Genomic DNA, 24717 nt, shown 5'->3' on the forward strand with positions numbered 1-24717 from the left:
GAAAAGAGGAAGAAAGACTGCATATACTTGATCCAAAGCGTGCCTTGAGCTTTCACATTATCAGACTAGCAAAACTAAGACAAACTGACCAATTGTTTGTGGGTTACACAGGTCATAAATTAGGCCTAGCCATCACCAAACCATCTCTAGATGGATTATTCTGATTATTATTGAATGTTATAAATTGGCCGGTAAAGACCCTCCAGAGCATACAAGAGCTCACTCAACCAGGGGTCTCGCAGCTTCGTCAGCTCTTCAAAGGGGAGTTCCAATAAAGGATATTTGTGCAGCTGCCACATGGTAGTCTGCACACACCTTTACAAGATTTTATAGTCTGGATTCCTCCACTAGCCAAGAATCTAAATTTGGAAAGGCAGTACTACACCTGTGCATACTTAAAGTTACATTTTACTCCCTCGTCCTGTATTTATGTTACTGCTTTGGGAGTCTATCAAAGATAAGGAATACCTGGGAGGACACAATCCACTCGAAGAACAAGTTACTTACCTATGGTAACGTTTTTTCGACTGGATGTTCCTCCCACATATTCCTTACCACTCCTCCCATCCTTCCCCGCAGTAAAACTTCCCTTGTGGTTACAGTCTGCGCTCCCTCAAGTGTAATAACCGTCACATCCTGGACAGTGCTTCACTCTTCAAAACGGAACTGAGCAACGGACGCTGCGTGCGCTACTTATACCCATGATGACGTTGACATCAAGACGGAGGCCTCTGAGGGACATTGACTCGACAGGCATCGACGCTCGGCGCCCTCTATTGGGGAAAAAAAAATTCTGAAGCAGCATGCTGGATATTAGGAAATATCAAGGATAAGGAATACGTGGGAGGAACATCCAGTCGAAAGAACGTTACGATGGGTAAGTAACTTGTTCTTCTCATTGGGACATTTCCTGACCACCCGAACAGGTGCTAGTGTCAGTGAGCTGGGAGAGACTGTGTATTGCCCATCCTAAGTCAGGGAGCTTTGTGAGGGAACATCACATGTGCCCTTGCTGAAGAAGGAGGTGTACAGCCCGAGAGGAATGAAAACAAATTGCAGCTATTTTGCTACTCGGCCGAGAGTTGGTCTTGATACTTGATCAAGTCAATATACTCACTCAAGATTGTGATCGATTTCTGGGACACCCCTCCCACAGGGTCCTGCAGCAGGACGATCTTGCCTTCAGGGTCTGATTACTGGGTAACCCATTACTTGGGTTCCTGCCACCTAGCCATCTTTCACCCAAGGTCTCATCACTGGCCTACCACCCATCACACAGGGCCCTCCACTCACACAATGTTTTACTTACGGTAATGAACGACACAACAAAACCCTTTACTTATAGTCTTGCAATGTTAGTGGCTAATCCATCACTTAGGTTTCAGTGTAGGTCTGGATGATTCCTCCCTTAAGACCCTGATCTTTTGGTAGATAACTGTTGGCTGTCTCCAGCTCGGTTTACCTTTCTTGTTTTTCCAATACATGACGCCGCCAACTGTGAAGAACAACCCTCCCAGTACCAAGCCAATGATCCCTGTCAACTTCTTGCTCTTGGCGGATTCTGACTCCTCTGAATCTGTGGAAGGAAGGAAAAGCTAGGTTAGATATACCCAGAAGAGCTTATTCAGGGTTACAGACAAACAAGTGCTCAGGAGGAAAAGGAAGGAAGGGAGGATAGGGGGAAGGAAGGAGAGGAGTAAGGAAGTGAGGAGAGGAAGGAGGACGGAAGGAAGGAGAGGAGGAAGGGAGGAGAGGAGGAAGGAAGGAGAGGAGGGAGGAAGGAGAGGAGGGAGAAGAGGCGGAAGGGAGGGAGAGGAAGGAGAATAGGAAGAAGGAAGAGAGGAGGAAGGGAGCAGAGGAGGAAGGAGGAAAGGACAGAAAGAAGGAAGGAGGAGATGAAAGGAGGAAGTGCTCCCTTGTTTACTATGCTTATGCTCATTCTGTTGGCTGTCAAGAGTGAAGTGGGAAGTGTAATAGGATAGGGATCCTGTATAGGACAAATGCCCCCCCCCCCCTTGGGCATGTTGGGGGGTGCTTTATTTTGGTTACTTGGGTTCTTGTGTGGTTAAAGACTGAACACTTGTGTAGACTGTGTCCCCGGACATCTGTGTAAATACCCGGCTACTTACGTTTGATTGCTTGTTTCCATGTGTAAGACAGCCATGGAAGTACACCCCATTTTTGCAAACACTGCTTCCGGATCATGGCTGTTAGCTATTTAATATGACATTTCCAGCAATCGAATACTTTCTAATGGTCTTAATTGGAGGTCACGTTTTTGTTTTCTGGGCTTCAGCCACCTTCATACCTGGCTTTAGGTGCAGACGGCCTGCTTTGCTCCACACCTCACTCTTTCCTTAACTCTGCTTATTTCATGAGCACATGAGCAGTCACTGGTTTTCGACAGCATCTCAACACTGTCCCGAGCACCCTAAAAATGATAGATTGGGTCGAAGGTAAGACCAGCCCCGCCTATCAAACCACACCCATGCGTCAAGCTGCAGTCCTTCCTCTATGATCAACGTGTCCTATATTGAAGACCTTTGTTGGTGTATACATAACCCCACGGCTACCATACGGCGGTTTCTGTATGGTGCCGTAAGCAGAGTTAGTCGCTGTCAAACACAGATGGTCTTGGGGGACAGAGGAAGGGTCTTGCTTGTATGCCACTGTAGAGTGAGTGGGGTACAGAGAGAAACAATAGCCAATGAGAGGAAGAGGCAGAGAAAGTGAGCACTCCTTACCCCAGTTTCTCCTGAGGGGCTCATCCAGGCTCACATGCAAGACTTCACAGACAAAGGTGTCTCCAGGATTGATGGAGGTCTCCAGCATGACCATGACCTGCCCGGTCCAGTCCCCGTTCTGCAGCAGCTCAGAGGACAGCACGCCCGGGTCCTTCTGCCCGTTTTTGTACCAGTGCACAGTGATGGCATATGGGTAGAAGCCATTCACGTTGCAGATCAGCATATGCGGCTTGTTCGGGTCCTCGTTGTTCGACCGAGACACTTTCACTTTGGGCTTCACTGTAAGGGGAGAACAGCGGGGAAGGGGGGCAGGGGAAGAGATCAGGCGACCAGTCTTACCAAAGTCATGTTTTTCATTAAGCAAATATACGTATTTAGATTACGCTGCCCAATAAAATACCACAGTAGGGAGTTTAACTCGGGACCATTACGCAGACATTATATGAAAAGATGTCATGTAAGTTGATGCTGGTGCACTTCATCCTTGCTCTCTCTGCACAACTGCTGGGAGACCCTAATGCATTGAAGGCCATAAAGGCCTAGTGCTGGCCATAAGGCCATCTTTTACATTTACTGGAGGTTGTGAGGCGAACCTAATGGGGCAAGGCACAACCTTTAACCCGAGTAATGTCACGGAAAGTGACATCACACTCACCTGCCTATGGGCGGCACAATGGGTAGTCTTTGTTTTTAATAACACTTCAGACAAAATGTGTTGGATGGAAAGTTTTCAATGAATAGTGACCATTGGCTTTGCTCTGGGAAGTCTTCCATAGCACAATTATTTGAACCCGTCTGCACCATTACAAAGGAAAAAGAGCTACTTATAAGCCAGGCATGGTGCTGCCACCAATGCCCCCTCGGCCTCACCACCTCTCTATCCTTTCGCCACTCTATCTATCTGAGCTGGCCCCCATTCTTCAGACAGCCAAGGAAACTCTGGTCTGGATATTGCACCTGGAACCTGCTCCTATCAACGTACGCTACAAACACCCAGGCGCAATGTCTAACCATCTGCAGGACCTTGCAAATGACTCTCGAAACCGAAAAATAAAGAGAAAGAGACCAATAAAAGAAACATTGACAACAGTATTTCAGTCATTTCTTGTGTCCATAAGTTGAGTAGTAATTCTTGTTGGTCGACATCACATCATATTAGTAAATAACATGTCTGATAATTCCTTATAATTTGGTTTCTCATTCTTGTGTAAGCTTGAATGTAAAGTAAGTACGAGTTATTAATGCTTGTCTTTGTCAATTAATTTTCCTTTCTTTATTTCTGTGTTTCAAGATTGTTTATACTTTAATGTGCAAGGTCCTCCAGTTGTTTACACATAGTGTCTGGTATTTGTAGCACAATGATGTGAAATGCGTGTTGGACAGTCATTTTGCAACTAGGATTGTAACCAAAGGACTCTGAGTAACAACACTACTTTTCTAAACTGAGTTTCGCTCAAAGAATCAGTAAATGATTAACGTACACATCATCCAAATCAGGCAGTGTCTGATGTTCTGCTAGGATCACCAGTTACTTGAAGGTAAACCCACTCCGTTACCCCTTCCATCGGGTCTCTGCAGTGACACTCCACAGGAATTCTGCCAACCTACGTCTCCAACTCTCTCACCAGTAACCATCACCCCACGCTCACCGCCATCGTCATCCTCTCCCCTTGATTGCCTCCCGTCTCTCTCATCGAACTTTCCCCATTTGCTGGAACACAGAAATCTCGGATCCCTAGTACCCACAGGCTGGTGGCCCCCCTAAACTCTGTCCCACGCACTATTCATCTCTCTGTACCTCTCCCCTTGCTAAGCTCATCCCTTCCTTGGGGTTTTTCCTACCCTCTCTTTGTGAATGGCACAAAGATCATCTTTTCTTTAATGCCTTAACCCACCTTGGAAATCTGCTCAGACATCCACCACTGGATGGTACTTAGCGGTCTTAGGCTTTACTCCTCTAAGATCAAAGTCATCACGTTCCTGCCCAGAAAACACCCCGACATCCTTTCCCTCTGACCACCTCATACTCTCCCCCAACAATTCTTAACCGCTTCTGCTGCTAGGATCAACCTGCTGACAAGCAGGACAATCCACCCCCTTCTCATGGACCGTGCCACAAAGAACCCCATCGCTACACTGGACTACTGTGCGATCCTTCTCTACAGCTGTCCCCTCAACTCTTTTGCACTCCTCAACAAATCTCTCATCTATTCTCATCTTTGGCCTCTCAAACCTCCTTGTTCTTTGCCCACCTCTCCTCACCGTCTCCGTGCTGGATGGATTGCTACAGAAGACTTAATTCAGTGCAATCTCCAACACAGTGGCCTCATTGCGCTACGGATACAACAACCGGCTAAAGACAAAAGAGCGAAGAAGGGGGACACTGGATTTCCAATGTTTTGCAGCTAAATATGAGAAGGAGAAGCCAACGGTGTTAGTTTTGCAGAACAAGAAGATTTGAAATTCTGTTACTGGTAAATCACACATTTTGTAGTGCCTGGGTATACACTGTTGGCCGAAAAGACAGTACTTTTGGGAGTATGCCCAGAAAGTGTAGAGAGGGGAGATTCAGAGCAGTCATAATGAAGGACCGTTTCTGTGCCAATGGGGACATCTGTAAAGACATGGACAGGTTGGAAGTGAACAGGTTACCTAGATTCCTCACATTTGTCAATGGAGAAGTGCAATTGCCAAGTGTGTTGGGCCAAATAGTCGAGAGTAGTGACAGTGATAAAGACGGATCTTTTTTGGTTTAATTTATGGCGAATTTCACTCATCCTGGAGTCTATAAAATACATACCGGCACCAACATTCAGTATAGGTCCGAAGTAAGTTTAAAGTTCACTTGAGAGTCAGAGACGCTATTATATATGCTGATGCCATAGCTGTATAAATGAGGAAAACCTAAATATTAAAAATAAGTGGAAACTATGAGGAACCCTGAGAAATGACACAACTGATCGAGTGAAGTTTATAAGGAAAAGGAGAGAAATGTGATGGAAGACGGGCGGACTGGGCTGGAACCAATGACCTGGCATCCCTTATGGGGCAGGCGGATCCTGTATAGGCACACACCAACCAGCCACGTGGGTTTTTACTGTATATGTTTACGTCATTGATGACAATGTGTTTCTTTATAACATTCTGCTTGTACCCTTTTAGAGGAGGAGCCAAGTACACCCACTCCACCTGCCCCGCCTACATTACCTGAAACATATGAACCAAAGTATGTGACGTATACTGAGCAGTTAAACCAGCAAAGAGAAGAGCATGGATTATGTTCAGTACCCATAAGAGTACCTATACCTAAGAGAATATGTGAGGTAAAGTACTCATTGAGGAAACCATACTTGCATCCAAGAAAATATGATGGCCATTTGATCAAAATTCCTGATGAAACAAAGAAACTGAATGACCAGGATAAATGGTGACATCATATAAAGCTGAATCGACACCCATATAGAAGGATAACCAGACCAGAGAGGCAGACGATCTATAAAGAACAAAGAAATACAGAGAATAAGTGACATTTTGGGATTAAGATGAAGAGACTTATGCCACAAATCTGATGAAGAAACTTAGTTTAAACGTGTACAGATGCAATGAAACGCAAGCAGCAAAGTGATCATGAAGCTAGCCACATGCTAAAATAGATTAGACCGTGGCAAGCACCAACATATACATATATACCTCATAGATACATATGGATTAATAAGGAATTAATGTTTCCACTATGTATAAAGCAGTACTGAACAACAAGGAAGGTCTCAATTCTAGTGTCGCAGTTACAAAAATCAATTGAATTAAACAGAATACATTTCAGCTAAGGAGTTGACTGAGCCAAGAAAGCCAAGGTCTTATCAAACTGGAATTGGCTGACATTAGATACAATTAACGTGAAAGAACAGAAGCTCCTGTTCAAGAAGGTTAAGCAAAAACAAAAGATGTCAGAGGACTACTGAAGAATAAAATCAAATACACGAAAAGGCTCAATTCATGGTGTCCAGTCACATGATGGAAGAAAGTTGGACGGATGAGAAGATGACACCTATGCACAGAAGCCGGACAGTACCCATACTCCTTAAAAATTCTCAGAGAACACTACAGACTCAAGGCCTACTTCAGAGTACTAATTGACACTGGACTATTGAGGTGATGATGGATCACATTTTTAATTGGTGGGAAGCTGGTATCAAGACAAGCTCACCTGCACTTGGTTGTTCGGTCTGCGTACTGCTCACGTAGGTGGAAAATTACTGATGGGGGTTAGTAGCCAACCAATTGTAAGGGACCACGTAGTTTGGGGTCCTATAGTTTGTGTAGCCAATGGGACGTCGTACATTTAGTGACGTTCATAGTGGCCATTTTGAGGGGAGGGCTTAGTTGCCCCACCTGATGTTAACTATCCTATTACCTCTCTCGTTTACTCCATACAGATATAGAACCTATGCTTAGTTATTCACTTAAAACCAATCCCGCTTCCCGATAAGTTTCTGTAGTTTGCCACATAGGATGATGTTGGTAATGACGCAGGTCAACACGTCAGCTATGACCAATTATGGGTATAGGAACCCATTGTTTTTATGAAGTAGTTAGAGCCAGTCAGAGTATCGAGCGATTGCTGATGTTCGTTGTACTCCCTGTTTTAAATACTTGCATTAAAACAGACAAACTTTTGCCAAACTATTTGTGTCGTCTTGATTATTGATGTTTGATTAAAATCTGCATCCCCATCTATCTCAAGGGTACCGCTACTCATCTTAAAGAGCTGGAAGCCTCCAGTTCAACCTCTCTTGGCAGAGCGTTCTAAGCCCCTATAGAGAGCACATCACTAAATTCAGAAAAGAGACTCACTGGCTAAAAATAAAAGATAGAATCTTCCTCAAAACAATCTCTCTCACCTCTAAATGTCTAAACAATCTAGCACCTCCCTACTTGTCGGAAAAAATCTCTAGGAGAACCACTACCCGACCCACGAGATCTGCTAATACTTCTATGCTTGAAATTCCCAGATTTAAACTGACCACGGTCGGAGGAACCAGTTTCCCAGTTAAAGCTGTGCAATCATGGAATACACTCCCACTTGACCTCAGACAACCCCAACCCTATTCCAAATGTAGACACAATGCTCTCAAATGGCTTTGCACCAACGACTCATAACCGCCTCCACCCCTCCCTACTGCCGCTCTACCCTTCTGGCACTACTTCGACAACCATTGCACTTAACACTACTACTGCAACCAATGCACCTGACCTTGTTCTCCTTGGCTGCAGGCTTTCCCTTAAGTATACGTAATGTTAAGCACTGTTTTATCATGTACATAAGCTCATCCATATCCTCTATGCTCCATGACTTGTAAATATCTGCTTTGTATTATATATATGTATGCACATGTATGTACCCGCCTGTGACAGGCACTGTAACCAAGCTTCGAGACTTCTTGTACTACTGCGCCCAGCTACCCAAGGGTTTGGTGCGCATTATCAAATCGATAAACAAAAAAACAAACAAGCAGCAGAGTTCTTTGCTGTTGCTCTCTTCTATGTGTGAGATTAAAACTTGTTATCCTTACAAGATGGACTTGGGCGTTTCCGCCCTAGCCTTTCTTCCCTAGCGGGTTGTATTCTCTCTGGTGTGAGCCGTTAGGGACTTACCTTCAATTGGTGACCCCGACATGATCACAGCGCCCCCGTACTTGCGGAGGCTTCCAGGCCGCTTCTCCAAAAGGAGCCACGCCCCCCTACAGTGACCGGTCCCAAAAAGTCATGTGTTCCGAATGGTTTAGCGGGAGCCATTTTAAGTGAAGTCCTCTCTACTCTTTAAAGCGGGGCACGTCTCTGAGGAGAGTGTGGGCCGGTGGTGGAACCCTGTGACTGAGGAGTTCAGGTGAGCACGCACATGTGAGTTGACTCTTGTAAGCGATAGCATGTAGGGGACAGATGCATGGGGGAGAGGTGTTAACACGTGGAGAGCCAGGTCGTTGATGTGACGTGGGTGTGGTTTGTGTTATCACTTATTGGTGTGTGTATTGTGAAGAGGTTATTTTGCTATGGCATTATAAGGTGAGGCAAAGGTAAGGCAGGGAGCCCCTCCTATGTACCCACTGTGGTAGGAACCCCTTCAGAAGCAGCAAAACTACAGGCTACCACTCCTCCACCCCCATATGCACACCAGATCGAAGTATCGGCATCTGCGGGTGTCAGGTCAAGGGAGTTCAAAAATAGGTTGGTAGAGTTGCTAACAGAACTGAACAGGATACAGGCAACCTCAAGAGAAGAGAGGGATGTAGGGGTGTCGAGAGAAGGGTTGGGAGAATGGAGGCCAGGGGGAGGTGCTGCTCAGGATGGATCCTGAAGGAATCATATATGTATGTGTTGAGAAGGAGGGAAATAAGGCTGAGTGGACAATCCTTGGACAGGAGAATGCGGTGGTGGGAAACAATGTGAGGAAGGAAGACAATGATATGTTTGATGAGGGTCAGGGTGAAGAAGAAGAAGAGAAGGGTGAAGAGGCAGTTGAGAGTACCCCCGCCCCCTCAAGTAGAAGGTTCGTGGGGGGCAGGTTGAGGAGTAGGGCCGGCCAAATGGCGTTGGTAAAAAGAAGGGGAGTTAACAAGAAGGGTATGGGAAGTGGGGCGAAGATGCAGATGCTCCTCATACATAAGGGGGTTGGGAGGACACAGTATCTGCCCTGGCCCCAGATGGATAAAAACAATTTGATTAAGGCTCTCCCATAGCTCACAGCAGGGGTGAGTAAGTGGATATATGAGTTTAAAAAGCAAACAGCAGGGGTGCCCCTGGCAATAGGGGACATAAAGAGTTTTATGGTTGCTATAATTGGGGACCAGGCGGGGGATATGTTCGTAAAAGCTTGGTATCTGGGAATAGCCCTGGGGGACAATACACATGATGGAGCATCCTTCAGCAGAATTAGAGCACAGGTGCGGGATGCGTTATGAAGGGCATTCAAGACACCCCTGATTTACAGTCCCTGATGCAGTGTACAATGGGCGATTATGAGGACCCAGCTAAATGTATTCTTAAATTACAAGAGATGCGGAGAGCTGAAATGGGAGGACTGTGGGATCGTTCAATACCATTTTTCTATTTTATTGTAAAAAGGGGCTTGCCAAAGGAGGTGCAGAAGGTTTTTGATAAGACTGTGGGTATCGAACCAAAGGGGTGGCCGGAGATACAGAGTATAATAGTGCACCATTGCAAAACAATCAAGGAGCGGGAAAGGGAAACAGCCCAAAGGCGCCAAACAGAGGAAATGAAATTGGTAGAAAAGAAATTGGTAAAAGTTGTTCAGGCACCGGTGTCAACGCCAGTATAGGTGGAGGGGACAGAGAGCACTTAGCAGGTTGTGAGCGCCACTATTGCTGCGCTCTGGGCTGAAAGAGGACGAGGACAGTGGGCTGGGTGCAACAGTATCCCAGCCCACCGTGGCAACAAGGAGTGCCGCAGAGAGGAAGGGGGGGCTTCTGAGGAGCAAGAGGAGGGGGATTTGGACCCAGAGGGGGTGGGGTTTGTAAGGAAGCCATGGTATCAAAGACAGACACAAGTGATCACAGTTCAAGGGTGTTTATTAAACTGTACAAATGAGTGAGATAAACTCCTAATCTAAACCTGAATCTTATATGGGAGCAAGCTACGACCATAAAATAATAATAATGCAGTCCTTGTGGAGTCTAGTCAAATAAAAAGGGCCTATACTAAAAAACCTATTGCCAATCCTTACCGCTATGCTACCAAATAGTATGGGATAATGTTCGTAAGAAAAGAAAGAAGTGTTCACAAAAGAATAAGTCAGAATGTTAAGGCTGTGGTCTCCCTACCCCCACGTGTTCAGCACAGGACAAGGTGGGACTCTTGAGTACAGAACACTCCTGGGCTTCTCCGGCATAAGCTTACAGTTCCTTTAAACAATATCAGGACTTTCTGTGGCCAAATCTCTTTTACACAAAGTCTCTAGCCCCAGAGGGCCTATTTCGTGCACACTTTCACAACAGGTCAAAGACTTTCGACTGTACAAGGGGCTCGACTTGACCCTCGTATGACCACTTTGACACTTCATACTGGCCTCCCCTATGCCTCTTAGTATTTGTAGTTTCATCAACGAGAAAGTTTCTTATTCAATATCTCCACTTTCTTCATGAGAGGGGTACCTGTCAGAGATATTCGAATGAACGCCCACGTGGCGCCAGACCACTTTGGCTCTTGTATCAAGTTTGTTCACAAAAAGACCTCTGTCTATTATCTTCTTCTTTCATGTACAATGTTGCCACTACAACCTTGAGTCTAACACAGTCCGGTCCACTATCAGTTTCTTCCGACTAACCGACTGTGCTGAACGCGTTGGCTTTTCTTTTGCCGCTAGAGTCAAGGACGGTACCACAATGGTAACCGCTTCTCCCCGCCTGGGCCTTCAGTGCGGGAGGGTCCCACGTACCGCTGACATCCGTCACATCACTCGCCAGCTGTGATTCCCGGACTTATGTTCCCTTTACTGAAGGCTTCGCGGGTCTGGGTAGTAAAGGGCAAGAGCAGCTCCCTCCTTATCGTCTTCTCCATTCTCATCACCTTTCTCCTCCGTTTGAACTGCTGTCCCGGAATAGATGCGTTCTTGTGCTTTCGGCCTTGCTACAAGTGTGCTCTCATGCTCCGCCTTTTATCCCTGTGGGGAAGGGAAAGGGCTGTCAGGTGTGTGTAGTTGTCGGGAATTGCCTGACTCTGCCTGACCCTTGTGTTGGGACATGTCTGGTGTTAGTCCGTTGTCTTTCACGGTGTGAGAAAGTGTTTGTATCGGAAAATGGGGGGGGTAGATTTTTAAACTATCTTACGGGATAGAATGGGGAAAGGGTGTCATAAGGAAGGGGGTACTGCGTCTCACCTTTCAGTGTCCCACTTCCACTCCCCAAAGACCCCTCATCCAGGTGATCCTCCCCCACTGGTCCACCCCCAGGAACTGGATCCAATAGCGATGGCCGTGTTCTGGCCACCTGGATGACAGATCCCCAGGGACTAGCGAGTGAGACACCTTCAGGTTTCTCACAGTTTGGCCCATCACAATGTTGGAAATGTTTGGGGTGGGGGCATTTTGCAAGGGAATGCAGGAGCAGGTCTGCAATGGGGTATAATTATGGGTCACTGCAGCAGGGCCAAGGGCCCCAAGGGCTAGGGTATCCACAACAGGGTCAAGGGTATCAAAATCAAGGGTATCCACAGGGACAACCCCAGACATACAACCAGCAGCCTCAGGTATCCGATATACAGGTACGGCATCCACTGCGGCAATACGGTACCAAGCGGAGTCACCGCCCACTTTGGAGGAGCAACAGTGATGGGGGGTAACCCCTTCTCGTTCCCCAGAACTAACACATACCCTGATTAGGACAGCCCACAGAGAGCACTCACGTGTCCGGTCTTATCAACGACCATCAACCCTGAAGAAGAACCCTTGGTGGGGGGGGAGAGGAGACAAACAGTTCATATTTGTGGTGGACTCTGGTGCGACATGGAGGGGAATTTCCCATTATCAGGCAAATATCTCGACACGCCAGGATTCTCTGGGGCTATTTCCACAGTTCCATACACTGAGGAGCTGCACGTAAAGGTGGGAGGGAAGGTGGTGCGGGCTCCCCTACTATACTCTGAAAGTTTCCCTGTCAATTTACTGGGCAGGGACCTGCTCAGCAAATTAAACATGACAATATCATTTACAGATCACGGTATAGTTTACTCCACACCTGGGATGTGCGCAATAAGGGCAATGGTGATAATACACATGATGACTAGGTAGATGGTGGTCCGCGGCACTTCCGTGGACCCGGACATGTTCTTTTATGGTATTACTGTGCTTATGGAGGTGGTGCCTCAGATCGCTAAACAGTGTTGGCGGGTGCCCATAGATTTCATCTTTCATCCACTTGTGTCACCTGAGGTGGTGGCAGGAATAATATTGTTGCTGGATTTACAGGGATTGTTGGTCTCCGACAAGAGGGTTGTCGTAGTAGGAATAGACAAGGACGGGTGTGAGTGGCGCACAGTGCTCTTTATAGATCCAACAGTACAGTTAAAGGATGTGATGGATGATGAGCTGTTCGAGAACAATGACAAGAATGGGGAGATTATATTGGAGATTTGGATCCCCTGTGACATAATGGTACAGTACCGAAGGGTGCAGTGCCCCCTAATGGCAGTACTAACTTCTCCTCTATTCCTTGACAAAGGCTTACAACACATACCTTCACAGTTGTGGACTACAAATCCACACGATGTAGTACTACTGAAAGACGTGACCCCTGTGTGTATAACACTGAAGCCAGGGGCAGTGCTGCCCAGGGTAAATATTATCAAGGGAGGCGTTGGAGGGTATTAGAAAGACAATACAGGCTCTACTGGACAAGGGATCATTGTGCCATCGACATCTCCATGTAACACAGTGATATACCCTGTCAAAGAATCAACAAGGGGCAATTGGAGAATGATCCAGGACTTGCACCCCCTAAATGATGGGGTACAAAAAGAATTTCCAGTTGTCCTGAATCCTGTGACAATGTTATGCAGTATCCCCAAAGAAGCCACATGCTTCATTGCAGTGGACTTGAAAAATGCATTTTTCTCGATTCCGCTTCATCCTGAGTCGAGGTACCTTACGGCATTTACACAGGGCCAGATGCAGTTTGAACATACTAGGTTACCTCAGGGGTACTGCGAGAGCCCAAGCATATTTAACAGAATACTGCACACTGATTTAGGGAATATTCAGGTGCCCAGCACGATTATTCCATACGTGGACAATATGTTATTGTGTAGTGACAGTGAGAAGCACTGCCAAAGGGATTCCATTACACTCTTGCAATTGCTGGCCTACAAGGGGAACAAGATTGATAAGGCTAAGTTGCAATACTGCCAACAGGAGGTGCTCAACCTGGGACACTTAAAATCTGCTCATGGTAAAATGATACTAGCAGATAGGGCAGCGTCAGTACGCGCCACCCACAGACCTGCCTCAGTTAAAGAAATGCAGACGTTTCTAGGGCTATGCAACTATTGTAGGGCATGGATATTAGATTACGCAGTATACACAAGACCACTTCTGCAGGCCCTTAGAGAAGCACAGAAAACAAAGGACCATAAGTTACAGTGGACTGCAGATTTGATCAAACAGTTTGACGATCTAAAAGAAGTTATTAGTTCCTCACTCGTACTGGCCACCCCAGATCACACACAGGAATTTTACTTGTTCTCACATTCAGATGGCCAGCTCATGACTGCAGTGTTGACACAGAAAAGTACTATGGGCCATAGGCCACTGGCTTATTACAGTGGCACACTGGATTCAGTGATGCAAGGACAGTTCACGTGCAAACAAGCTTTAGCAGCTGCTGCATTTGCAATAGAAAAAAGTTTTACTATTGTAATGGGGTGCTCAGTTACATTCTATGTGGAACATTCTCTGTTTGCTATCCTTGAAAGGTCAAAGTCCACCCTAACTACACAGAGATCTTTGGCATATGAGATCATTATCTCAAAGCCCACGTCCATGTGGTTAGATGTAAAACAGTGAATCCAGGCACCTTTCTAACAGTTATGCCCACTGCCGAAGATCTAACAGTGCACGACTGCGCCACATACGAAGGGGAGGAAGATGACATCCCCAAAGTGAAACATTGCGCATTGGCAGAGGGTGATATGATATGATATGATATGATATGGCATTTGTAACGCGCCTATACACAAGTGTTTCAAGGCGCGACGAGGTAGGGAGGGGGGAACAAAGGGAAGACAGACAACGATCCTACTAGGCCAGGTGTCATTCAGATCGCGCAAGTGCATGGGTAGAGGGAAGGGAAAAGTGCAAGGGGAAAGGAAGGGGGGAAAGTGCAGTACAGGGTAAGTAGAATAACAAATAAATAGTAGGGCCAACTGGTGGCAAGTGCAAGGTAAGTGCAGACAAGTGCTGGGAAGGGGGCTGTAGGGATACAGAGACAGTCCCGCAGTGCAGGGGTTGCCAGGGAGGCAGTGCAAGTGGAGAGTGGCTGGGCCAAGGACCGAGATCGGTGAGAGTGGCCCAGTTGCAGATTCAGTGTAGTTTCAGTCAAGAATTTAGCAGGGGAGAGGGGGAGAGAAAGCAGAAGCAAAGAGGAAGGTTGTGAGGTGCTTCCGGAACCAGAGATGGTTTTTCTCAAGTTTCAGGGAGGCAGGAAGGCTGTTCCAAAGGGAGGCTCCAGCCGCAGAGAGAGATCTACCCCCAACTCGTTGCTTGGAGAAGCGGCTGACCCTGAGGGAGTTGGAGACGGATGAGCGAAGAGCTCGAGAAGGAAGATATTTAGGAAGAGAGAGTTGAAGGTATTTAGGCCCCAGAAGGCCTTGTGGACAATGCAGAGGGTTTTGAACTTAATCCTCGCAGCCACTGGGAGCCAGTGTAGAGATTTCAGTCCTGGAGAGATATGGTCCCTGGGCTTGAGGCAAAGGACAAGTCTTGCAGTCCTGTTCTGGATAAGTTGCAGAGGGCGGAGAGTAGAGGCAGGCAGATTTAGATAGAGGCTGTTACAGTAGTCCAGCTTCGAGAGAACCAGGGCTTGTGAGACAGTGAGCTTCTGGGGGAAGGAGAGGAAAGGAAGAATACCTCTGAGGAGGTGCAGCTGGTAGTGTGACTTCTTAGAGACGTCAGATATGTGAGGAGAGAAGGAGAGTGTGGAGTCGAAGATGACCCCAAGGTTTTTTGCCTTGCAGGTAGGAGCAGGAAGAGGGCCAAGAGAGGCCGTCCAGAGAGCTGCAGGGAAGGAGGGAGTGGGTGTGCGATGAGTAGAATCTCAGTCTTACTGGCATTAAGGCAGAGGTCATTGGCGGCACACCATTCCTGGATAGCAGACAGACAGTCAGAGATGAGGGAAGGAGAGGAGGAGACCGAGGGTAGCCTGAAAATGAGCTGGGTATCATCCGCATAGCACTGAAAGTTGGGAGCGAGAACGGCGATGCGGTGGGCAAGGAGTGCCAGATACTGGTTGAACAGCCAGGGAGAGAGGTTAGATCCCTGGGGGACACCACAGGTAGAGAAAAAGATGTCAGAGAGGAAGGACCCCAGTTGGACCTGGTAGGGTCGATTGGAGAGGAAAGAGGTCAGCCACGCCAGAGCCTGACCAGTGATACCCAGGTTATCACGGAGACGGTTGAGCAGGATGGCATGGTTGACAGTATCAAAGGCAGAAGAGAGATCGAGCAAAATGAAAACACACAGAGTGTTGGAGTCAAGGTTCGAGAGCAGGTCCTCACGGATGTTCAGGAGAGCAGTTTCCGTGCTTCTGGCAGCTCTGAAGCCAGACTGATGGTCATGAAGACTACCAACAGATTCAGCATGGAGATTAAGCTGGGAGATGACCAGTTTCTCCAGGAGCTTGCCCAGGAAGGGAGTGATGGAGATTGGGCGATAGTTAGCAGGGCAGGAGCGGTCGGAAGAGGGTTTCTTAAGAAGAGGGTGCACAAGGGAGTGCTTAAGGGGGGATGGGAAGACTCCAGAGGCGAAGGAGTGGTTGCAAAAGTCAGCCAGGGCAGGAGCCAGGGAGTCAATGTGGTCCTTGATAGTTTTGGAGGAACAGGGGTGAACCTGTTTTGACGAGACTTTCATAGATCGGACTTGTCTGGAAACCTCGTCAGCAGAGAAAAGGGGAAAGGCAGAGAAGGAGGGAGGAGGGGTGGCTGCAGAAGGGCCAGAGGAAGAGCAGGGAATAGAGGGAGGGAGGTGATGGGAGGAGAGTGAGGACAGGATGTCCTGAGTTTTAGAGATGAAGTGAGAGGCCGGTGCCGTGCAGAGGGCCTGGGAGGAGACTGGAGAGGTAGAGACTGCAGCAGGGTTGGCTAGTTCCTTGCAGATTTTAAAGAGTTCGGCTGAATTGTTAGATGCCGCAGAGATGCTCTTTGTTGATGCGTTGTCCACAATTGACCAGGATGGACAAAGACATAAAGGGGCAGCGGTGGTACGACTTGAGGAAGGGGATTACGAGACGTTGGTTATGAAAAGATTTCCCATGCATTATTCTACACAGGCTGCGAAGTTATGGCGCTTATTGAAGCATTGAGGGTGTCCCGTGGGTGCCATGTCAGAATATATTCAGACTCTGCATACGTCACAACAACTGTGCCCGCTCGTTATGCCACTGGAAGTTTTGGAGGGCGGATGGATCCCCAGTGCAGAATGCAGCACTGCTAGAAATACTGATAGAAGCATTATCCCAGCCATCTGTTGTGGCGGTCGTTAAGTGCACCGCTGACACGAACGGGACAGACAAAATATTGACAGCGAACGCAGCCGCCGACATGGCAGCCAAAATGGCGGTGCATCTGCCTAATGAAATGCCTGCTGAGTACATTGTAACCACCCCACCAGCCAGTGAACATCCAACACAGTATACAGCATTGCCTATCTCCCAGATAACAGAATTACAGGGTTGAGCACCAGAAAGGGAAAAAGAGTTGTGGCTACGAAGGGGATGCGTGCAATCCCCAACAGATCTATTGTGGAGACAAGAGAGCTCTGGGAAGACAGTAATGCCCCAGGAGCTGCTAGCAGTAGCATTTGAACAGTTGCACTTACTCCTACGTCCCGTCCCCTTTCCTCCATACTTGTGGGACAATCCGTCCATCGGGACGGGATCAGAGCACTTTAAGCAGGACTTTTTTTGTCCTTTTATTTTTACACGGCTATGGCACGTGACCGGAGCCCCGCCCTGCTGAGCCCCGCCCTGTGCATCGCCCTTCAGTGCTTTTCTCTGCACAGTCAGGGTCGGACGCACTAGCATCACAGGGAATAATATTCTTGTTGTTCCCTTATCCTTCAATCCTGCTCTGGTTCTCTTCCGTCTATGCCGGAGCGCCTGGGGTTAGAGTCCTGCTCATCCTGCGAACGTCGTCTCGCTAGGGCGGTTCCTCACTCCCTTTGCCTGGAGTGCCTAGGCCTGGAACACCGGTGGGACGCGTGCTTCTGCTGCGACTCCCTCTCCGTCCAGACACTCCAACGGTGCCTTGACAGGTGGAAGGAAGTGTTTCAGCGCGTTCCTCCTCCACATTTACAGCTCTTCATTGAAGAAAAAAGGAGACGATCAGTATGTTTGTTCCTTTTCAGGGCAGCCTGCCCGGGGGACACCTGTCCGGGGTATTCTAGGTCCGGGAGGGGCTCAAGTGACTCTGTTACCGGGGATATCCCTGAGGTGTCCTGCAAGGGAGCTAATAGGTGCACCGGATTACCTTCCGAGGCCCCTTGTAGAGGGGCTGCCAAGACCGGATCTTCATCCAAGGTGCCCCTTTTGGGGGCTAAAGTTGGGCCCAGTTCTTCTGGTGCTTTTTTCACTGGGGTCAGCCCTGAGGTTTCCACTCTTGGAACTAAGCGTACCGAGCGTCAGCTCGAGGTCCGTCTCAAGGTGACTAAATGTACCAGGGTCACTCCTGAGGTTCCCCTTCTTGGGGCTATATCTACGACTGGCACGATTGAGGGGCCCCCTGTGAGGGTCCTGGATTTGGGGGGTGACTCCAAGTCTGGCCACAACACCAGTGGTGTTACCAATCCTGCTGAAGGGACACAGAAGCCGGTCTCGTACCATAAGTCTTCTTCTTGTACCGGCTCAGCCGATGGTTCCCCCATCTGGGGCTAACTTGTCAGTAGTCCCCAAGGTGTCTCAAAAACACCCTAGATCTACTAGTACCGGCTCTGCCAAGATTCCTTGCCACAAGGCTAAAATGGCACATAAGACCCCTGATTCCCCTGTGGTGTCCACTGCCTCCCTAACACCTGTGACGCAGTTCACCTCAGTCATGGACAAAATGGTAGCCCAACCCCTGCTGTCTGCGGCGGCCATTTTGACTACCTCTCTTACACCAACGTTACCTACGGCTGGTGCTGAGGGGCCTGTTTTTTGGGGCAGAGTAGGCATTCCCACGTTTCATGGACAATAAGAACCCGTTCCCCCCTCCAAGGGACTGGCATACTCAGACTCCGCTGCTGCACACAGTCTTGCTCCCTCCTGCATCCGCGCCCTTTGGTCTTTGTAGACCCAGCTGGTGGAGGTCCATCCTGGCAACCATCCTCATTGCATTCCTGGGGGTATGCCCCTTCCGAGTGCCCAGAACCTCATCTGAGGATGTGTTTTTCAGGAAGTTTCAGACGCTCATGCATTCTGATCCCATGAAGGCATACTTTAAGGATTTAAGGAAATGTACCCTAAACCTCCAGAACCGGCCCCTATTCCAGCTGTACCTATGCTGAGTCCGGTTTCGCCACCTCTGCCACCTCTGCCTCCTCTTTCCCCAGTGGAAAAGACTCTGGTGGCTCTGCCAAACACCACTTTAGGACCTGAGGCGCCACGTGCAGTGGACCAGCCCTCTGTTCCCGTTTCACTGGATGAAGCTCAGATAGACCAGGACAGTGATGACCCAACCCGCCCTATTCAAGCCTTTCATGACTGGGTGTTGGATATGATGGCGCTGCTAGACATTCTGATACCCGAGCCCCCAGCTCCTCAGGAGGGGGTACTTTCTGGAGCCTTCACCTTGTCGCCACAGGAGCGCACTGGCTTGTTCCTACAGAAGGACGTTCTGGCCGAGGCCCGTAAAGTTTGGGAGAAACCTAATACTTGGAAGCACCTTAACATGAAAATAGATGCTCGCTATAAGCATCATGTGTCGGAGGACATATCCTTGTCTTCATGTCCGCTCCCCTCCTCGACGGTGGTGGCTGCGGCTACGCTCCAGTCAAAGCTAGCCTCTGCATCTTCTACGGCAGCTTCCCAGATCCTTTCCAAGGAGGATAAGCTTCTGGACACCATTGATAAGAAGGTTTTTAACCAATTCAGCTCTTCAGCTTCGTCAGGCTAATACTAGTCTTATCCTGCCCGCTGCCAATGTGAAACTTTAGAAAGAGCTAGCTGATTTCCAGGAATGCATTTCTGCAGATAGGCTTGACGACTTCAAGGGGGGCTTGTCGGTCGCCAGAGTTTTGGCGCAGGATCTACTTGAGGCTGCGGCCCATCACGTAGACACTTCTGCTCGAGGCCTTATGGTCGAAGTTGACATCTCCCGACAGGCGTGGCTGCACGCTACAAAGTTTTCAAAGGAAGTCCAGGACAAGGTGCTTGACCTCCCTTTTGAGGGGAAGGAACTGTTCCACATCTCCACGAACGAGGAACTCATGAAGACTAAGGCCGGTACTGAAACTGCTAAGTTGCTGTCTGTCCTTGCGAAGACACCTGGAAAGGCACCCTACACTCAGAGGTCGGGGTCTCAGACGAGGTCCTTCTCTGGCTTCAGGACCGGTGGCTCGCTGCTCCGATGCCTCCAATGGTGGCCCCTGCCGTAAACAGCAACACCAAGGGGGCCGTTTTTTCTCTCGGCCAGCAGCCTCCCCCACAGTAACAGGTGGTATCTCCGCCGATGAAACAAATAAATTATGTTTTCCATCGGTCGCACGAGACTCCAGTGGGAGGACGAATTTCGTCTCATCTGGAGGCGTGGCAGACCATCACCGAAGACTGATGGGTTTTGTCAGTAGCTCAGGCGGGCTTTAGCTTGCCCCTCCCCCTACCCCACCTTCCACCCTCCTCTTCATCAAACTGGGACACCCTCCCTCAGGGCCAAGGTACAAAAGCTTCTAGACCTCAAGGCAGTGGAACCTGTTCCCCTCGGGGAGCAAGGGGAGGGGTTTTACTCCTGTCTGTTTACAGTGCCCAAACCCAACGAGACTCACAATGATTACACTCAGCCAGATAAAGTCCTCTCTCCGGAAGGGCGATTGGCTCAGGGTTGTAGACCTTCAGGATGCTTACTTGCATATTCTGATCTGGAGCCTGCATCGAAAGTATCTGCGGTTCTCTGTGAGAGTGGAACACTTCCAGTATTGTGTGCTCCTGTTTGGTCTCAGTTCAGCACTGCGTGTCTTTACGAAGATGATGTCGGTCATTGCAGCATTCCTCAGGCTGCGGGAAATTCATGTGTATCCATATTTGGACGATTGGCTTCCGTGCAGTCCTTGCCCACAGGCCTACTTGACCAATCTTCAGTTACTTCTTCAGCTCTTGTTCCATCTTGGGCTGTCAGTGAACTGGCGGAAATCCTCGATGACGGTCTCTCAGGACCAAACCATTCTGGCTTTCCGTTGGAGCACCGTCAGCACCAGAGTTTTCCTGACGGAGGACAGGATTAGGCATCTGTCAGCCACGTGCCAGCTCTTCCTGCAGTCCTCCCACATGTTGGCCTGGTAGTTCCAGAGGCTTCTGGGCCTCATGGCCTCTTGTGAGTTAGCTCTGCCTCTCGCACGCCTGAAGATGAGGCGCACGCAGCTGGCTCTTCGGAGCTGCTGGTCCCAGGCTTTGGACCCGGATTCCAAGAAGATTCCAGTCCCTTCCAGCATGACGGCAGACCTCCAATGGTGGTCATCTGCTGACAACCTCTCAGTGGGGACCTCCTTCCAGGAGCCCTGCCCACAAGTAATGGTTACAACGGACTCCTCCTTCTTGGGGTGGGGTGCGACACGGCTTCATCTCGAAGTGTTCGATTTGTGGATGCCCCAGGAGAGGCGTTTCCACAAAAATTATCTGGAGCTTCTGGTGTTTTTTCTGGCGTTCAAAGCGTTTCAGCCCTCGATCATAGGCCGAGTGGTACGACTGCGCACGGACAATTCTGTAACAATGTATTACATCAACAAGCAGGGGGCACTGAGTCTCCCCTTCTCGTGGACCTGGCTATCCAAATCTGGGATTGGGTTATCCAACACAATGTCTGGCTCAAGAATGTGCATATCCCGGGTCTCATCAATGTGACTGCAGACTCGCTCAGCCGTCAATATACGAGTCACGAATGGGAACTGAACACAAAGGTGCTCAGTGATTTTTTCCTGCAATGGGGCACCCCGGAGGTGGACCTTTTTGCAACATTGTCAAACAAGAAGCTTCCGCTTTATGCGTCCAGGTACGGGCTCAGAGCGTCCTCCCTGGGGAACACTCTCGAGATCTTGTGGGACAACCTCAGTGCTTTTGCCTTCCCTCCTTTGCCGCTAATACATCGATCACTTTGGAAGCCCAGGAGCACATCCAACTGCACTCTCCTCTTCATAGCGCTGTGGTGGCCAGCCAGGTTCTGTTTTTCAGACCTGCAGCACCTGTCGAGATACCCTCCAATCAGGTTACCACAAATTTCTGTACTTCTTCACCAGAGCAATCATCAGTTGTGGCACCCCTCCACACAATCGCTCAGCTTGGTGGCCTAGTGCCGGAGTTCCGATCTTTAGAGCATTTCAACCTCTCTGAGGATAACATGCGTATTATACAAGCAGCAAGGAAGCCCTCTACGAGAGCTCAATATAGGAGCAAATGGCTCTGCTTCTGTCACTGGTGTTTGGCTAAGAGCCTTGACCCTAGACAGGCTTCCATCGACACTGTGTTGCCTTTCATATCGGACCTGGCGGCCTCTGGTATACACGTTCTGTCTTGCAGGACCTACTTGTCCTCCATTGTGGCTTACCTGTCTACAGACAGCTGCACTTTTTCGTTGACTAACCCTGTCATCAAGAGACACTTTGCGGGTCTTTGACACCTTTTCCTGCCGGTTCGGACTCCTCATCCCAAATGGGACTTGAATGTGGTCCTCACCGCTTTACGCCATAAACCTTTTGAACCAATGGCCACTGTTGACCTTAAATACCTTTCTTGGAAGGTTGCCTTTCTGGTTGCAGTCACATCGGCAAGACGAGTAAGCGAACTCCAAGCTCTTTCTGTGGAACATACATTCCTCCTCACTTTCCACAAGGATAAGGTTGTGCTTCACACTCATCCTTCCTTTCTACCTAAGGTGGTGACTGATTTTCATTTAAACCAGTCAATCTCTTTACCGGTCTTCTTCCTGAACCCGGCCTCTGATGCCAAGAGAGTTCTGCACAATTTGGATGTTAGGAGAGCTCTAAAGTTCTACCTTGATAGAACTAGTGATTTCAGAAACTCCTCACAACTCTTTGTCACATTCGGCAACGCAAAGGGGAAACCAGCCCCCAAAGCTTCCATTTCCCACTGGATTGTGTCCTGTATTTCGGAAGCCTACGGTGCCCAGGGCTTTCAACCGCCAAAGGGTATCCATGCACATCTGGTCTACGGTAAAGCGGCCGCTATGGCTTTTCAAAAGTACATCCCTTGAGAGTCATTCGACAAAGCAGCTACGTGGGCCTCATCATCGGCTTTCTGTAGGCATTATTGCCTCAATCTGAGCTCATGCGCTGATGCCCAGTTTGGTCAGGCAGTTCTCAAGAACTTATTCCATTGAGAGTATTTTCCATCCACCCATAACACCTATGGTTTGTGCTTGGCGAATCTCCCACAAGTATGGAGGAAAGGGGACGGGACGTAGGAGTATGACAAAGTTACTCACCGTAGTGACTATCTTACTCCTAGTCCATGGTCCCCTTTCCTCCATACACCCGCCCGCCGTCTCCTCTAAAAAGTATCCTCTACTATTGCTAAATGGTCCTAGACCTGGCGATAGAAAAGGACTGAAGGGCGGAGCTGCGGTCACGTGCTGTAGCCGCGTAAAAATAAAAGGACAAAAAACCATGTTTTTTTAATGCTTTAAAATAGTGCTCCGATCCCATCGCAATGGACGGATTGTCCCACAAGTATGGAGAAAGGGGACCATGGACTAGGAGTAAGGTAGTCACTACGATGTACAGGAGGACTGGTGTATACCAAACATCCAGGAGAGTATCACAGAAATGGTCATACACTGCACCACGTGTCAAAGTTTCAGTACAGAAATGACATTATGGATGTTACGGGGCACATTGCCCTGCCTTACTGGGCTGTTCCGTGAATTAAACATAGATCATGCTGATATGGGTGAACGTTGCAATAGCTCCAGGTACCTCATAGCAGTGGTTTGCCCTTTCTCAGGGTAGGTGGAAGCAGGGCCTTGCACATATCCAGATGCCAAATGTGCTGCTAGATTCTTGGTACACAAGTCTTCCCTCGATGGGGTGTGTGCAAAGTTTTAAGGTCAGACAATGGCACACATTTTTTCAATGCACTGTTTCAGCATGTCACAACACTACTTGGCATTAAGCACCGGATGTGTTCAATTTTCCACCCACAAGCCAACAGCGTTGTGGAAAGGATCAATGGGCTCCTCAAAAGCAAATTGTCCAAACTGTGTACCACGTTGAAAAAGAACTGGGTGCACTGTTTGGCCCTGGCCCTCTTCAGTCTACGTACACAGCCCAGCAAAGACCACCATTTGCCACCTCACGAGGTGGTCACTGGGGGTGTGCTCTCACTGGTTGGCGTATGCACACCCCCAAATCCCCTATAAGAAGAGCCTCAGGCGCACATAGGGTAGCAGCGGTGTTAGGTGATGAGTTCAACGATTAGTTGACCACACTAACGCAGGCAATTAAATATGTCTCCCAACAGATTGCACCTCCCAGAATTGAGACAAGATACACCAGACGTAGCAACTACAATGGCGACAGACCCTGAGCGCATGACCACACAACCGCTGCTGCCTGGTGACTGTGTACATTCTCAATTTTGTGCATAGGTGGAACAACCCTCGGTTCCACAGGCCGTATGAGGTGGTATTTTTCACTCCCCTCGCTGTTAAGGTAAAGAGCTTGCGATATTGGGTACACCTCTCAGACGTCTGAATGGCACCTCCAGACAGCATGGTGGCACATCAGTTATCTTGAAAGGAGGGGTAGCAGTACCTGCACCTTATATACCTCACTGGCCTGTCCAAGCACAATACGTGTGCAGTGTCACACTCGGTTGATGGGCCGAAGCCCAGCTTCTAGCTCCATATTCTTCCTTTTTCGGGAGCTCTTTTCACTCTCTCTCTCTCTCTCTCTCTCTCTCTCTCTCTCTCTCTCTCTCTCTCTCTCTCTCTCTCTCTCTCTCTCTCTCTCTCTGTGTAAAAGTACATCTTGTTCGTCTATCTGTTTCTT

General features: G+C 48.6%; 1 protein-coding gene across 1 annotated transcript in view; it reads right to left on the reverse strand.

Annotated features, from left to right (window-relative positions):
* LOC138522037 (H-2 class II histocompatibility antigen, E-S beta chain-like) overlaps nucleotides 1–24717 on the reverse strand; it is a 228372-nt gene that overhangs the window by 62827 nt on the left and 140828 nt on the right. Inside the window, exons 3-4 of the mRNA XM_069635259.1 lie at nucleotides 2745–3023; nucleotides 1463–1576 (exon numbers count right to left, since the gene is read on the reverse strand). Coding sequence (XP_069491360.1) covers nucleotides 1463–1576; nucleotides 2745–3023 — 393 coding nt within the window. The remainder of the gene's footprint in view (nucleotides 1–1462; nucleotides 1577–2744; nucleotides 3024–24717) is intronic.

This window comes from Ambystoma mexicanum, chromosome 13 (genome assembly GCF_040938575.1).
Source record: "Ambystoma mexicanum isolate Mex_15411 chromosome 13, UKY_AmexF1_1, whole genome shotgun sequence".
Taxonomy (NCBI): domain Eukaryota; kingdom Metazoa; phylum Chordata; class Amphibia; order Caudata; family Ambystomatidae; genus Ambystoma; species Ambystoma mexicanum.